This window comes from Cetorhinus maximus, chromosome 17 (assembly GCF_964194155.1).
Source record: "Cetorhinus maximus chromosome 17, sCetMax3.hap1.1, whole genome shotgun sequence".
In the NCBI taxonomy this organism is placed as follows: Eukaryota; Metazoa; Chordata; class Chondrichthyes; order Lamniformes; family Cetorhinidae; genus Cetorhinus; species Cetorhinus maximus.
Window position 1 is genome coordinate 90,759,788 of NC_135895.1, and position 16,878 is coordinate 90,776,665.

General features: G+C 42.2%; 1 protein-coding gene across 4 annotated transcripts in view; it reads left to right on the forward strand.

Annotated features, from left to right (window-relative positions):
* Positions 1 to 16,878, forward strand: part of rgl1 (ral guanine nucleotide dissociation stimulator-like 1) — a 177,639-nt gene that overhangs the window by 125,457 nt on the left and 35,304 nt on the right. For 3 of the 4 annotated variants that reach the window (XM_078561568.1, XM_078561564.1, XM_078561566.1), the window contains exons 7-13: positions 1,337 to 1,414; positions 2,931 to 3,008; positions 3,605 to 3,682; positions 6,077 to 6,154; positions 8,632 to 8,709; positions 9,173 to 9,250; positions 14,130 to 14,323. In XM_078561568.1, coding sequence (XP_078417694.1) covers positions 1,337 to 1,414; positions 2,931 to 3,008; positions 3,605 to 3,682; positions 6,077 to 6,154; positions 8,632 to 8,709; positions 9,173 to 9,250; positions 14,130 to 14,323 — 662 coding nt within the window. The remainder of the gene's footprint in view (positions 1 to 1,336; positions 1,415 to 2,930; positions 3,009 to 3,604; positions 3,683 to 6,076; positions 6,155 to 8,631; positions 8,710 to 9,172; positions 9,251 to 14,129; positions 14,324 to 16,878) is intronic. The other variant, XM_078561565.1, reaches the window with a different exon arrangement.

Genomic DNA, 16,878 nt, shown 5'->3' on the forward strand with positions numbered 1-16,878 from the left:
ACTTAAATTAGTGCTTTATGACCAATTGTGGGTATGAAAACACTCATAGCCCAAACTGTGCAGAAAATGAAAATCCAAATTCTCCAGACATGAACACAGTAATCAGGAAGTAAGGTGATCTGATGTGTGCCTAAATTATGCTTCATCCAGAAGACAATAATGCGAAAGGGAATTGTTAGAGAGCCTGCTGTTGCTGTCAGGAACTTACTCCTGTAGGCATCCTATAGCAGTCTAATAAACATAGAAATCACATTAAGGAAACTTATTTTCTCCCTGTCTAATACTTTATTTCTGGAGATTAGAGAATTAAAGAAAAAAACTTGAGGCCTGAATTTTGGGTGACCATGTCCCGCCACTGGGATCGAAAAGGGGAGCCAACTCCACTTCGGCTGGCAACGGGACCTGGGTGGGATGTTGCAGAGAGTGGGCAGTTAAGAGGCTGCTGCCATCCAGTTAAGGATGGTTACTTGCGTCCCGTCCCCCCCGCCCAGGGGTTGCTGGTCCAATGAGTGGGAGGATTGCTAGCAGTAGGCAGTGCTGAGGCAACTGATCCAGGGAAGAGGGTGTCTCAAAGATGGGGTGTTCTTGAAGACGTGTGTGAAGTAGGTTGGGGGAACGAGGGGCCAGGCAGGCAGGCTGTGGAGATTGGGGGGCGGGGTGTAGTGGTAAGGAGGGGTCCATGAACACCAGCCACCACGAGGATGGCCATTGACTCTGGGGAATCTCACTTTGGGCCATGGAGCACTCAAGGAGGCACTCCTCCCAGAGTCCACTGGAAAGTTGTCAGGCTTTACCTGGTGGTCTCCCCCATTGATGGCAAGCCCTCCTGACACAGGCACAATGCCTGTGGAAGTAGGAAGTGACCTGTAATTGAATACCTATTTGGCTCAATTGCTCACCCAGCTGCCTGCTCTCACCTCCCATCGCCAATGGCCTTGGATCAACACAAAACATCCAAAACTCTTCAGGGGAAAGAAAATTGTTTGGTCTTCAATATCCATGTCTTGGTTCTACCACTGCTTGACATTTCTGGTCTATGCAGCAAGGCTAAAACACTGAAGAAATGGATTTCCTCCTTCCTTCCTTCCTCCTCCTCCTCCTTCCCCGGCTCCAGGCTCACTCGAGTATCCTGCAAACTTCCTGTCAAAGTTTGTAAAACAACTGTCTAGTGCAGTTATGCATCTGGAGTGTGACCTGTTCACCTAAACAGCTGATGAGGACTTGTAATACTGAATCTTGGGTCATCTTGACTTTTTTTTTCCCAAGGCCTGTAGGCAATTGTAGGTGAAAGTGCTTGTTGAAAACGAATTAATTTGTGCTTCATGATCACTTGCAGCTGTGGAAGTTTTGACAGTCCAAACTGTGAGGAAGATGGGAATCAAAGTTCGCCAGAAATGAGTGCAGTAATCAGGAAGTAAGTTTGGTCTCTAGATAAAAGCAAAATACCGCGGATGCTGGAAATCTGAAACAAAAATTGCTGGAAAAGCTTAGCAGGCCTGACAGCACCTGTGAAGAGAAAGACAGAGTTAACATTTCAAGTCCTTATGACTCTTCAGTTCTGAAGAAGAGTCAGAAGGACTCGAAACGTTAACTGTCTTTCTTTCCACAGGTGCTGTCAGACCTGCTAAGCTTTTCCAGAAACTTTTGTTTTGAGTAAGTTTGATCTGATATGTGACTCAATTCTGCTTCATTTAGAATACAACGGTATGAAAAGGAGTTGGAGAGCTGGCCGTTCCTGTAAGATTATGTAGGAGTTTTCTCATGAAGGCATGTAATAGTGCAGCAAACACCATTCTAGACCATAGCAATCACATTAAAAGAACTGCTTCACTGCCTCTCTAATATTTGCAGTTCCTAGAGATTAGTTTTTAAAATTGTATCAAAGCAAAACATCCACAAGTCTTCAATGTTAAATGCATTCCCTTCAATATCAAAGCCCTTAAGGTTGTTTAACTCAGATTGACATTTCTAGGTTACACAGCAAGGATAAAATATTGAAGTGGGTTTCTCTCCTCCACCCCCTCCCTTCTTCCTCCTCACCCCTCCCATCCCCAAGCCTTAATACAGTGCCCTACAAATTTCCTGTGAGGTTTGAAGAAGTATAACTGCACTAAGTGATGAGTTGTGAGCGTGACCTGTCCCTGGTATCCTGGCCTTGGTAGATTTTCCATACCGTTGCCACTGAATGCTTTGCATTTTCTTATAATCTAGCTTAGCTAGTTGTCTCCTAAATTCATGGAGTCGAGCACTTTTCCTGAGTTGATGGTTTTTCATGATTGAGTGGGGATTTAGAGTGCTGTAGAGGGATTTTATTGCAGGCAGCATCCCATCCATACAATTCTGCCGATGCCAAAGATTAAAAGAAACCCTAGTTATCTATTTGTCCCCTACAAGATTGCTGAGCACATTTTAATACCCTGGATCAGGTCCTTTAACTCTGGAGGGCTGGAATTAAACTCGGGATTATTCTGGTCTGTACAGTTCTTTTTATTAAATTCCTGAGCTATTGGGGGGAAGGGAAAAAGCATCAAATTATGTTTTCAATAACAGAGCCCATAATTGATTGTGAAATTTAAGCTTCAGTGAGTTTGGGCAGTCAGAAATTGCTACATTGGTCCTGTAGGTCGAATGTTGAGTTGGGGAAAATGTGTTCATGATGTGGGCTGAATTGGCCGTGGTCCATGAGGAGCTTGAGTTTTTAGAGATGAGAGTGCTGAACTGAGGCCCTGAGGCCTGGGGTTCTATCTCTACTAGTGCAGAGGTTTGTTAGTGTTCTCTTTTTTTTTTTCCTGGCCCCTACCGTCCCGGTCAAAAAAAATCCAGGCAGATATAGAAAGACAAATATTAAAGTTGGCATTTTTAATGGACTTAAGTGTAGATGCAAGTGCTTGTTTAAAATGAATTAACTTGTGCTTCCTGACCATTTGCAGGTATGGAAACTTTGACAGTCCATACTGTGAGGTAGACGGAAACCTAAGTTTGTCAGAAACAAGTGCAGTAATTGGCAAGTAAGTTTAATCTAATGTGTAATTATGCTTCTTTTGGAATGGAAATTGCTGGAGAGCTGGCAATTCCTGTAAGATTATGTAGGAACTTCCTCATGAAGGCATGTAGTGGTAGCTCGGTGAATACCATTCTAGACCAAAAGCAATCACATTAAAGAAACTGCTTGACTGCCTCTCTCTAATATTTGCATTGTTCCTAGAGGCTAGAGAGTTTATTTTGTAAAAACAAATGTATCAAAGTAAAAGATCCAAAACTCTTCGATGGTATATGAAAAAATTGCCTGCCCTTCAATATCAAGGTCTTTAGTTATTTATCTCCAATTTCTATTTCTGGACTACGCAGCAAGGGTAAAATATATTGAAGAGATGGGTCTCCCTGTTCCTTTTTTCTCCCTTCATTCTTCCCCCGGGCTCACTGCTGTGTCCTGCAAACCACCACCCGAAGGAATCAATATCACCACTATTGCAGTCAAACATCTGGAGTGCGACCTGATGAAGGCTTGAAATACTGAATCTTCAGTCTACAGGGTATTTTTGGATTTAATGTGGACATTTGTTTGTTTTACATGACTTAAGATGTGCTTTATGATCAATTCCAGTTACGGAAAATTTGACAGTCCAAACTGTGAGGAAAATGGAAACAGAAGTTGTCCAAGAACAAGCGTAATAATTGGGAAGTAAGTTTGGCCTGAAATGTGATTTAAATGATGCTGCATTCAGAATGCAACAATGTGAAAGGAAATTGCTGGAGAGCCAACAGTTGCGTAAGATTATAGAATCATGAAATGGTGACAGCACAGAAGGTGGCTCTTAGGTCATATCTGTGACAGCTCATTGGAAGGGCAACTTACCGAGTCTCACTTTCTCGCCCCCACTTGTACTCTGCAACCCTACAAATCTTCTGCTTCAGATAATTATCCCATTCTCTTTTGAAAATATCAATTGAATCTGCCTCCACACCACACACTCAGGAAAAGCATTCCCAGATCCTAACCATGTGCTGTTTAAAATGCATTTTTCCTCTCGAGGTTTTTAAACCCCATCCAGTGTTTCCTGTTTCACTACGATTTGAGCAGCAGCACCTTCCTTGGTAAAATGCAATGTGGTATCTTGGACATGCCCCCTGCCTAGGTGTATAAATTTCCTTTTTTGGACTCTAAATCAGCTCTGGTCTTCCTTTTACCATACTTCTACCATTTACACGCCTAGCAAAGACTTGGATTCCCTTTTATGTTAGCTGCCAGCCTCTTCTTTTACTCTTTGCTTATCGTTTCTGTTTTCACTTCCAGTCTGAACTTCCTATATTCAGCATAGCTCTAAATTGTATTATCCACCTGACATCTGTCATATGTGTGTTTATTTTTCTGCTTAATCTTACTCTATTATTATACAGGGAGCTCTAGCTTTGTTTGTCCTAATTTTCCCAATCGTGGGAGGAATGGGTCTTGACTGTACCTGAACCACCTCCTCTTTAACGGCAGCCAAATTCCAGTGCAGTTTTGCCAGCCAGCCTTGATTCCAATTTAGCTGGGGCAGATATGTCTCACCAAATTCCTCCAAATGTTCCCCTACTGACACTTGATCCACCTTCATTCCCCAAAACCAGATCCAGCAGTGCTCCCTTCCATGTTGGGCCAGAAGCATACTAATGTAGACAATTCTCCTGAACATACTTCAGAAACATTTTCCCCTCTCTGCTCTTTCCACTATTACTATCCCACTCTATGTTAGGATAATTAAAGTCCCACATTGTATCTATTCTTAAAGTTTTTGCACCTCTGCATAATTTTCTTGCAGTTTTAATCCTGTACATCTTTCCCACCAGATGGTGGCCTATAGAATGCACCCAGCAATGTAAATATACCTCTATTATTTCTTAGTTCTAATCAAATAGATTCTGCCCTTGACCCCTCTAGGGCATCCTCTTTGTCAGGCACTGTAATGTTCTTAATCAGTACTGCTAACCCACCTCCCTTTCTTTCCTGAACACCTTGTATCCAGGCATGTTGAGAACGAAATCCTGCCCTCCCTTGAGCCAGGCCTCCATTATCACTCCAACATCGTGTTTCCATGTGGCTATCACTGCCTGCAGCTCTCAAACCTTATTTACCACACTATGCGCAAACTTAACTTAGACCTAATTTTATTCCCTCTTCCTCTGACCCCACCTAATACCACACCATTTTCTATTTTCGTGCTATTGGTATCTCCCAATCCTCTGTGCACCTTGTTTTATCTCCACATTATTTCCTGCTTTCCACATTGCTGCTAAGTTATTTTAAACCCTTCCCATTGCACTAGCAAATCGCATAGTGAGAATCAGTTCTGGCTCTATTCAGGTGCATGTATCTGCCCTGTACATGTCCCATCTCCTCCAGGCCCCGATGTCCCAGGAACCTGAAGCCCTCCCTCGTGCACTATCTCCCCAGCCATGCATTCATCTGTTCTATCCTCTTCCTCACTAGCATGGGGCACTAGGAGTAATTCAGACATTACTGCTTTGAGATCTTGCTTGCTAGTTTCTTTAAGAGCTCCTTAAATACAGCCTGCAAGCCTCGTCCCTGTTCCTATCTATGTAGGAATTTCCTCATGAAGGCATCCAATAGCAATGCAGTAAGCACCATTCCAGACCACAGCAGTCACATTAAAGAAGCTGCTTCACTGCCTCTCTAATATTTGCATTATACCCAGAGATTAGAGTTTAAAAGAAAATTGTGTTATCACAAAACATCCAAAACTCTTCAATGGAAAATTGCTTGACCTTCAATATTAAGGTTTGAGTTCTTAGCCGTGACATTTCTGGACAATGCAGCAATGGTATAATATTGAAAGATTGAGTATCCCTTCTCTATGCTACCCCCACCCCAACCTCATTAGTGTCAAGCACATGGAAGTTGTGGGGAAAAATCTAGTTCAGTCATACATCTGGAGCGTGTCCTGTTTATGTAACAAGCTTATCAAGGATTGAATTATTGACTTCTGCATCTTGTTTTTCCTCCTTCAATGGATTTGATTGTGGCTTCAAGTGCTTGTTTAAAATGATTTAATATGTGCTTTATAACCAATTACAGCTACGGAGATTTTGGCATTCCAAACTGTGAGGGAGATGGGAATCTAAGTTCTCCAGAAACGAGTGCACTAATCAGCGAGTAAGTTTAATCTGATGTGATGAAATTCTGCTTCGTTTGAAATACAAGATTGTGAATGGAAACTGCTGGAGAGCTGGTAGCTCCTGTAAGACAGAAACTTCATCATGAAAACATCCTGTAGCAGTGCAGTGAACACCATTCCAGACCATAGCGATCACACTAAAGAAACTGCTTGACTCCTCTAATATTTGTATTATACCTAGAGATTAGTTTTTTTTAAACTCTATCGACACAAAGCATCTAAAACTCATGAATGGAAAGTTGCTTGCCCTTCAACATCAAGGCTTTAAATTGTTTAACTTAGATTGACATTTCTGACCAATGCAGCAGGGTAAAATATTGGGCAAATAGGTTAACCACCTCCATCCCTCTCTCTTCACCCCTTTGCCCAGCCTCAACCATGGTATCCTGCAAACTTCCTGTGAAGGTTTGCACTAGATGGTGATTTTTTTTTTTGTCTTCAGTCCTACATCTGGGTTGTGACCCCCTTTCCTTGTATCCTGGCCTTTGGTAGACCTTCCAGCCTGTGTTGCCATTGAAAAGTTTGCATTGTCTCATAATGTAACTTGGGCTGCTGGCTCCTCATTCAGAAAGTCAAATCACCCCAAGTGGTTGGTGTTCATCTTTGAATCAAGATCAAATGCTTTCAAGACATTCACTTGCATGCTACATCACCTCCATGCAATTCTGAACAATTCATAGATTAATAGAAGCCCTAGTTACCTATTTTCTCCCCGCCAGAATTGCTGGGGCCATTTTAATACCCTGGATCAGGTCAGTTAACTCACTGGAGGCTTGGGGTTAAACCCAGAATTATTCCGATCTGTACAGCTCTTTAACTATGCTCTAAAACTCGAATTACTGGAGGGAAAGGAAAGAAAAAGCATCTAAATATCTTTCAACAAAACAGCCCGTAATCGATTATGTGAAATTAAGCTTTGATGAATTTGGGCAGTGTGCATCATGAGAAATGCTTGCTACATTGATGCTCTAGATCATATATTGAGTTGGGAATTCTGTGTTTGAGGGTTGACTTGAGTGCTCTGTAAAGAGCCTGAGTTTTTTTTTTAAAAGAGTGTTGAGGGAATTCAATTTGAAGCTTTAAGTTTGGGGTTTACCTCTACTTTTTTTTTTCTTTCTCATTCCTAATATAGATTGAGATTGTCATAGTTGTAAAAGGCAGAGAGGGAGAAGAGTTTCTGAAATGTACTGAGGGAGAATGTTTTAGATCAGCATTTTTCCAGTCCAGTGAGGAAGAGTGCGTTGCTGGATCATATTCCAGGGAATGAGGTGTGTCAAGTGGATCAGGTGTCAGTCAGGCACCATTTAGGAAGCAGTGATCATAGTATCATAGGTTTAGATTAGCTGTGGGGAAAAATACAAGGAGCAACCTAGAGTAAGAATACTTAATTGGAGAAGGGCCAGTTTCACTGGGGGTGAGAACCGATTTGGCCCAGCTAAATTTGAACTAAAGTTTCAGGCAAAACTGTAATGGTTTTGAACAATGGTCTGCCTTTTTAAAGAGGAGATGGTTCAGGTGAGATCTTAGTACATTCCCACAAGCGAGAATAGGTAGGACAATCAAAGCTAGAAGTTCCTGCATGATGAAAGGGATGGAGAGTAAGATAAAGCAGGGAACAGACATTTATGACTGTCAGGTTGATAATAGAAGTGAGAACTAGGCACTAGAAAGTTCAGAGGGGAAGTGATAAAGGAAATGAGAGATTCCAAGAAGAGGCTGGCAACTAATATAGAGGACCCAAGTCTTTTATAGGCACATAAATGTAAAAGGCTGGTTTAAAAAAAAAAAGAGTGGGGCCAATTAGGGACCAAAAAGGGGATCTATGCATAGACCAGAGCATGGCTGAGGTATTACATGAGCACTATGCCTCTGTCTTTACCAAGGAAGATGATGCTGTCCAGGTCATAGTGAAAGAGGAGGTAGCTGAGGCACTGGATAGGCTAAAGTTTGATAGGAGAGGTATTACAAAAGATGACTGTACTTATATTTTTAAGTCGTAAGGATCAGACCAGAGACATCTACAGATACTGAGAGAAGTGAGAGTGGAAGCTGTGGAGGGACTGTCTCTAACAGTCCAATTCTCTTTAAATACAGGGGTTGTGCCAGAGGACTGGAGAATAGCAAAAGTTAGAAACTTGTTCAAAAAAGACTTGAAGATAAGCCTAGCAACATATTATGCCAGTCAGTTTTACTTTTGGCCCAGATATAATTTCTAAAAGCTTTCCCACCACCAAGGTAACAGTCACTTGGAGAAATGTGGATTAATTTTGAAATAATTAAATCATCGCCATCTAGTGTAATCATACATCTGGAGTGTGACCAATTTAACAAAACCTGCTGATCAAGGCTTGAAATACTGAATCTTATTTTCAGGGATTTTTTTTTTAATTAGTGTAATTGTGAATGCAAGTGCTTGATCAAAGTGACTTAATTTGTGCTTTATAATCAATTGCAGCTACGGAAACTTTGACAGTCCAAACTGTGAGGAAGATGGAAATCTAAGTTCACCAGGAATGAGTGAAATAATCAGGAAGTAAGTTTGATCCAATGTGTGACTAAATTCTGCTTCATCCAGGGTACAGCAATGTGAAAGGGAATTGCTGGAGTGCAGCAGTTCCTGTAAGATTATGTTGGAACTTCTTCATGAAGACATTGCATAGCAAGACAGTGAACACCATTATAGACTATAGCAATCACATTTTCTAAAAAAGTTGCTTGACTGCTCCTGTAATATTTGCATTATTGCTAGAGATTAGAGAAAACTATATCAGTGTAAAATATTTATTGAACAGCAAGCAATTTTGTTTGCCTCAGACTGACATACCTGGACTATGTAGCAAGGGTGAAATATTGAAGAAATGTGTTTCTCTGCCACCCCCACCCATCCCACCAACACCAATTTCCCTCTTCTCTCACTTTTATTTTGAACAACTGACAGCCAACGTAGATGCAACATTTTTTAAAGGTTTAATTTTGTGCTTTGTGACCAATTGCAGATACAGAAACTTTGACACTTCAAACTGTGAGAAAAATGGCCATCTCAGTTCCCCAGAAACGAAAGCATTGATCAAGAAGTAAGTTTGATCCGATGTGTGGCCAAATGCTTCAGTCAGAATACAACAATGTGAAATGAAATTGCTGGGGAGCTGGCAGTTCCTGTAAGATATTGGAACTTCTCCATGAAGGCATCACATAGCAGTGCAGTGAACACCATTCCAGATCAATAGCAATCACTAAAGAAACTGCTTAACTGCCCCTCCAATATTTGCATTATACCTGGTGATTAGAGGGGGTTTTTTAAAAAAAAAATTATCATTGCAAAACTCTTAATTAAATTGCTTGCCCTACAATATCAAAGTTTTAAGTTGTTTACCTCAGATTGACATCCCTGTTTCTTGCAGCAAGGATTTAATATTGAAGAAATTGGTTTCCCATCTCTCTTCACCCCCGCCTCACTACAGCATCCTGCAAACTTCCTGCGAATGTTTGAATAGAAAATAAATCGCCCATCTGGTGTAGCCATTCATCTGAATACTGTGACTTGTTCCTGGTATCCTGACCTTGGTAGACCTCTCACTGGGCGTTTTGTGTTGTTTCATATTCTAACTTGCCCAGCTGGTTCCTGAATTCATGTAGTCAAGTACTCTTCCCAAGTGGTTATATTCATGCTTGAATCATAATAGTTTTAGCGCTGTCAAGGATATTTGACTGTAGGCAGCATCACATGCAACGCTGCAGAATTCATTGGCGATTAGCGGGAATCCTAGCTAAATTTTTGATCCATAGTTTACTGAGGTCATTTTCCTTCACTGTTGCTGGGTCAAAATCCTGGAACTCCCTTCCTAACACCACTGTGGGTGTATCTACACCACGTGGACTGCAGTTCAAGAAGGCAACTCACCATCACCTACTCAAGGGCAGCTGGGGAGGGGCAATAAATGCTGGTCTAGCCAGTGATGCCCACATCTTGTAAATGAATTTTAAAAAAAACAACCAGCAGATAAACATGCTGTGATGAAGCACATAAGAGCCAAAAATGCTGTAGATTCCTAGTTGAGAAAGTATCATTCATGTTAAAATACTGTGCTAGTCGCCATGTTATTTGGTACATTAGCGCCTCCTCGAATCCAAGGTTGGCATTTTCTTTTCTCCTTCCCCACCCCCATCAGGGGGAAGGTTGTGCGGGCGCGGGCGGGCAGGTTCCCGATTGGTGCCTCCGGTTGGGGGCATGCCGCCATTTTATGTGGGCAGGCCAATTAAGGCCCGCCCAGCGTGACATGGGCCAGGAAGCACCATGCACTCCCTGTACGGGCGGGGGGGAGGGATTCCCTGAGTCAGGAGTGCGCTCTTTTGTGCATGCACGCGAAAGAGCGCACAGATCTCCCTGAGGCAAAGTGCCGCCTCGGAGATGGGTTGAAGCTATAAAAATTTTCCTGACGTCCCCTCATGTGCCACTGTCACATGAGCTGGGGCATGTCCATTACTTTTATTTTAAAATATTCCGAAAATTTTAAATCCCTCCTGAAACCCCATCCCGCCCGTGGATGAGGTTTCATGCTTTTTCGGAAGGCCGCCTGGGCCTGCCTGCCAACCTTAAGGTTGGACGGGCAGGTCCATTAATCGTTTCAATTACTTTTTTAATGGCCTTAATAGGCCGTTCACAGGTCGGTGGGCATGCAGCCCAGTCAGCTGTGCACCTCCCAAACTGAAAACCTAAATGACGCATGCCTGACGTCACCCCGTGTCATTCTACAAGCCGCCCCTGCTCGCCAACCGGAAAAAGCTGCCCCAAGTGTTCTTTTTGGGCAGAGGGAAGTAGGAAACTTTTTGTTTTCAACGTTATCGTGATTTTCAACCTGCTAGCATTGTTTAGTTAAGCAAATGTCAACAGTAACTTGTATTTAAGTAAGATCTTTTAATGTAGTGAAAATCCCAAGATGCTTCATAGGAGCACTATCAAACAAAGTTTCACACTGAACAACATAAGGTGATTTTAGAGAAGGTGGCCAAAAGCATGGTCAAAAACAGGTTTTGAGGAGCAGCATGAAGGAGGAGAGAGGGGTTTATGGTGGAGGTGACATTGATGGAGCAATATAACTCAGATGCTCAAGAGGACAACTGGAGGAAAGGGCATCCGTGTATAATTATCCTGAACTCTGGAATACTGTCTAAGATTACGCTACTCTTTTTCCAGTGCCACTACAGTCTTGAGTACTTTCAATGTTAGCTTTAGGAAGTGATGGTTTCAGGGTCTGAAAGGAAGGCTGATGAATAATTAAGCTAAATAATGTAATAGATTAGAGGTTTCAGATGACTCGGTGGCGACACACTCACTTGTTAATTATATGTTGGAAGCAGAGATTTTATTCCACTGGGACCACAGAAGAGTGCTTTGGGCCAAATTTTCTAGACTGCAGGTACTGATTAAATTCTACCATGTTGAGTCAGCAGGGTAGAGCCTCTTTAACTTTGTAACTTAACAGCAACATCCTCAGTTGGGAATAAGGTAAATCCTGTGGTTGTGATCCTTTTGAATTGATTTTTCTCTTTATACTTTTTGGGAGGGTTACTGGTTGAGTGTTTAGAAAGCCTATGAAATTTGATCCAAGCAGTACCAAAATGGTTAAGGAAGCAAAGCTTTCTTGTTGCAATAAGTGAACCCTGGCTTCTTCCTCGAGTCATGGTTTCAGTGGCTCAACATAGAGCCACTGTTTCCTTTAGCAAAGGTTTTTAAAACTTTTTTTTTAAAAATGTACATTTCCATGGCCTTTCCCCCTCTATCTCAGAATTGAGTTCAAGGAAATTGCAGAGATTTGCATTCCTCCAGTACTGCCCTCCTGTGCATCTTGGATTTCCTTTGGCCTGCCATTGACGGCTGTGCCTTCATCTGGTTTGAGCGTAAACTCTGAAATTCCCTCTTTAAGCCCTCCTTTTATTTTTAAAGGCACTCCTTTAAAAACCTTCATGCTTGACCAATCTTTTGGTAGCTGACTTTGCTGATGTGCAATCTACTCATATTTCCAAGAATTATAGTACTTTTCTTCATATATTGGCCATTGAAGCATACAAATTGATTCAGCACCCTTAAAAATGTAGGCCAGCAGCGTTTTGGAACTGATGTAAAAGAGCATTTATCCCTGGATTTAATCTGTGCCAACTGACCTGAATGCTGCCACACTGAATGCAGATGAGGTAAAAATAGTCTCTCCAGTGCAAAATATTTGAGAATACATGAATCTTTTCCTCAAACAGCATAAGGCTATTACTGCATGTGACACTGCAGACTACTGCCGCCTCCCTCACCCACCCTATTTTAATAGGAATAAAATAGATTAGTTTGAGTAGAGCGCCTGTGTATGTATGATTCTCCACACAATATTTAATTGCTGTGCAGTAAGAACAGATATGTGCTGCTTTTAAATGCAAGTCCTTTTTGTCCTAGTAGGATGTGGTAAGCACACAGGTCTAGATAAAGAACATCCTTCTGTTTACTAGTACAATACCTCGTGTCAATTGTTGCAAATTAAGTGTATGCTATTATATGAATGTTTCATTTTTGGAACTTTGGCAAAATAGAATTCCTACTACCTACCCCTTCATAAACTTAATCTCATCTGGAATTCTGTCATCTCCTATTTCACACCAAGTCCCATCACTCCTATGTTTGCTGACCCACAATGTTTCCTGGTTCACCAGTGCCTTAATTTGATTTTTTTTTAAAAAGAATTCTTATTCTTCTGTTCAAATCCCTCCATGGCCGCCACCTCCCTAACTCCCCCATCCCCTGAAGCCCCAAAATTCTCATGGAACACAATGTTCCACCAAATCTGGTCTGTTGCATCTGGTATCTCCTACTTCCTTCATCCCACTGTTAGTGGTACAGTCCTTAGCTAAACAGTTTCTTCCCCTTAAATATCTCCACCTCTCTCCTTTGGAGAAGCTCATGAAAAATCGTTCTCTAGCCAAGCTTTTGGTCACCAGTCCTAATATCTCCTCCTTTGGTTTGGTGTCAAGTTTTGTTTGATTCAACCTCCTGTGAAGTGTCATGGGATGTTACTACGTTAGAGTTAGCTGTTGCAACAACTTCACTGTACGGCTGATGTCTCATCATAAATGAGCCGAGCAAGAGCAGTTAAGTTGCCTGTTTTTTTTTAAATATATATTATATATATATATATATATATATATATATATATATATATTGCTCTGTGGTCACCAGCACTAACCTGAGAGCTGAAAGTAACTGAGCGGCAAGCTGACTGCACTGGAGCATCCCATTAAATATCCTCACTAGGCATTTACTGTGGTCTATATTTGGGGTGTCCTTGTCAATATAGCCCCCAGAGCCTAGACAGCAATATGATCTTTATACTTGCATTTTTTTTTGTCCTGTCTGACTTTTGGAATGCTGAAGGTTTGTACAGATTTTTTTTTTAAACTCACTTCTGCTGGAGGAGAAAGCAAAATTGGAACACCAGGAACTCTCGCTTGTGTAAACATCTCCAGATGTGTGCAAAATAATTTCATGTGAGCACTGAGGCTCATCTGTGCAACCCCCAAAGAAGAGAACTTGGGAACACCACCACCTCCAAGTCCCCTTCAAAGGCATACAACATCCTGACTTGGACACACACACACACGCCATCATCACAGAGTTAAAATTCTGCAGCTGCTTAGCTGATGGCACTGTGGAAGTACCGTCAGCAGGCAAGCTGCAGCAGTTCAGAAAGGTGGCTCACCACCACTTGTGCTCTAGGCTAACTAGGGATGTACAAAAGAAACACTGGCCTTGCTACTAACGCCCATACCCGAAGAATACATTATTTTTTAAAAACAGCTTTAACCTATTAAGTTGAAAGTTACAGAATTAGAAGTTACAAATTACTAATTGAAGTTTATATCTCTGTTTTGCTTACTCTGACAAATAGTTCTGTCTTGTATGTATATTTCCAGTGCTATAGCCTCAATTCTACGAGCCTGGCTGGACCAATGCTCCGAAGACTTCCGTCAAGTTCCGAATTACGCATGTCTCCGGAAGGTACTTGGCTACTTGAGGCAGACAATGCCAGGGTCTGACCCTGAGCAACGGGCCCAGAATCTCCTTGATCAGCTTCAGAAGGATGAATTAGGAGAACAGGAGCTTGACAGTAAGACTAATTTTAGTGTTGCAAAAAAAAATGGCTTTAAGAAGCAAGGGAGATGGGAGTGTGGGGGTGGGGGGGGCAAGGTTTTTTGATGGTTGCAAATGCAATTCTGAAGCTTAAAATTTTTCAGAGGTGAATTTAAATTATTTTGCCAAGCATGTGGAATAACTTCAGAATTATGGGCATCCAATCTCCCTACACCTCTATCTCTCCCCGTCAGGACAGTGTTGGAGCTCCCTTCTTCTTCCTCAAAGGGAGGCCCTGCCTGTCCCTATCCTCCTCCATCTCTGATTGGTTGAGCTTGTTCGCATTCTGTACAACAACTTCTCCTTCAACTCCATTCACTTGCTCCAAATGACAAAAGGTGTTGCTTTGGGTTCGCACAGGGTCCTAGCTATGCCTGCCTTTTCGTGGGCTATGTTGGACATATGTTTTTCCAGCCCTACTCGGTTACACATGTTAATCGATTTGTAGTTCTCTTTTTCCAGTACGTAGATGACTGTATTGATGCCGTCTCATCTTCTCGCCGTTATCTGGGAAACTTCAGTGACCTTGTTTCCAATTTGCGCCCTTCGCTCACCTTCACCTGGTCCATCTCTGACTCTTCCGTTTCCATTTCTGGAATAGGCTGTCAACTAATATTCACTACAAACCACAACTATCTTGACTACACCCTCCTTGCACTGCTTTCTGTAAGGACTCCATTCCATTCTCCCAGTTGCATTCCCTTTATCACACCTGCTCTGATGATGCAACCATCCACATCAGCGCTTCTGACATGTCTCCCTTTTGTTCTCAACTGAGGATTCCCACCCAGCGTGGCTGAGAGTCCCCCATTGTGCCCAATCCGCTTCACGCCCAATCCGCTTCACGCCCAATCCGCTTCACGCCCAATCCGCTTCCCCTCCTCCCAGAACACTGATAGAGTTCCCCTCATCCTCATCTTCCACCCCACCAGCCTCTGTATTCAGCAAATCATTTTTGCCAGCCCTAGTGGGATGCCGCCACCACCAAGCACATCTTCCCCTGCCCTCCGCTTTCAGCATTCCGTAGGGACTGTTCCCACTGCAGCACCCTAGTTCACTCCTCGATCACCACTAACACCCCATCCCTTCCCTACACACCTTTCTGTGGAAGCACAGGAGATGCAGTACCTGTCCTTTCACCACCTCCCTCCTCCCTATTCATGGCCCAGAGATCTCTTCCAAGTAAAACAGCGATTCACTTTTACTTTGAATTTAGCATACTGTATTTGCTGTTCGCTAGAGGAGGCCAGAAGTAGACTGGGTGGCGACTTTGCTGAACTCCTCCACTCAGTCCACGAACATGACCCTGAGCTTCCTGTCGCTTGTCATGTTAATTCCCCGCCTTGCTCCCACTCTGACTTTTCTGTCCACGGCCTGTTATGTGGTTCCAAAGAAGCTCCATGCAGGCTCGAGGAACAGCAACTCCCCTTTCATCTCGGCACAATACAGCTTTCTGGACTCGACACCGACAACAGCAACTTCGAAAAGGATAGGTCATGCTCTGTTCTTTTGTTGTTGGATTGTTTTTCTTTATCCCTACGTGTTGAGTTCGGATGGCTGCAATCTAGCCATTTGAGCCTCAGTTGGACAAGACCATTGTTTCTTTACTGTATCCATTACTACTTTCTTTGGCTGTTGCATCATGAAATCTTTTGTTAATCTTTCCTTCTCTCCACCCTATTGTAGACCTTCCCTTTTGTTCTTCCTGCCACCTTCTGCTGGTTTAAAATCTTTTGTTTGCCTCTTTTTTTTTTTCCATTCTGATGAAAGGTTATCAACCTAAAACGTGCTCTCTGCTGATGCTGCCGGACCTGCTGAGGATTTCTAGCATTTTTGGGGGATTTTTTTTTTAAATCAGTAACATCTGAGCCAGAACCATTTTTATTTCAAATCCCATTCCCTCAAAAGAGAATCTGTTTTATACGCTGTATATTGGAAATCACCTCCAGTCAGCTTTTTGTGCCACATTGAAGCTATTGCAGAAGAGTAAAAGGGAGCAGTTTTTTAAAAAAACAACAATTTATTAGAGCATGGATTGCTTTACTTCAAGTACTGTTATTTAAAGAGGGAATTGGATAATCCATTTGAAAAATATAACATGATGTGGGGGGTGGTGGGTGGGTAGAAGAAAAGTAGAGAGAAATGAGATTGCAGTAAATGGATCCATTCGAGAGTTAGGACTAGGCACCTTTGGCCTACTGGCTGCCTTCTGTGTTGTAGTTTGTGTTTTAAAGCGAAGCATTTTTATAAGTGATTTAACTGGCCGCAGTTAAATCTTTTACTCTGCAACTCAATGGAAACTCAAAAGGTATTGAGTGTTTGAGTCACTATGAAAGATGAGATGGTTTAATTATGCAATGAATTGTGATGGAATTAATAAAATTGGTACAGTGATATTTTGCCACTTATTTTACCAGAGGTCGAAGAGACCAGCATTGCCTAATAGTAATTACTGACATGCAACAAATGTTGCTATGGCAACACCATTTTAGCCACATGTTCTGCAATTGGATATTCTGCAGGGATGGAAGA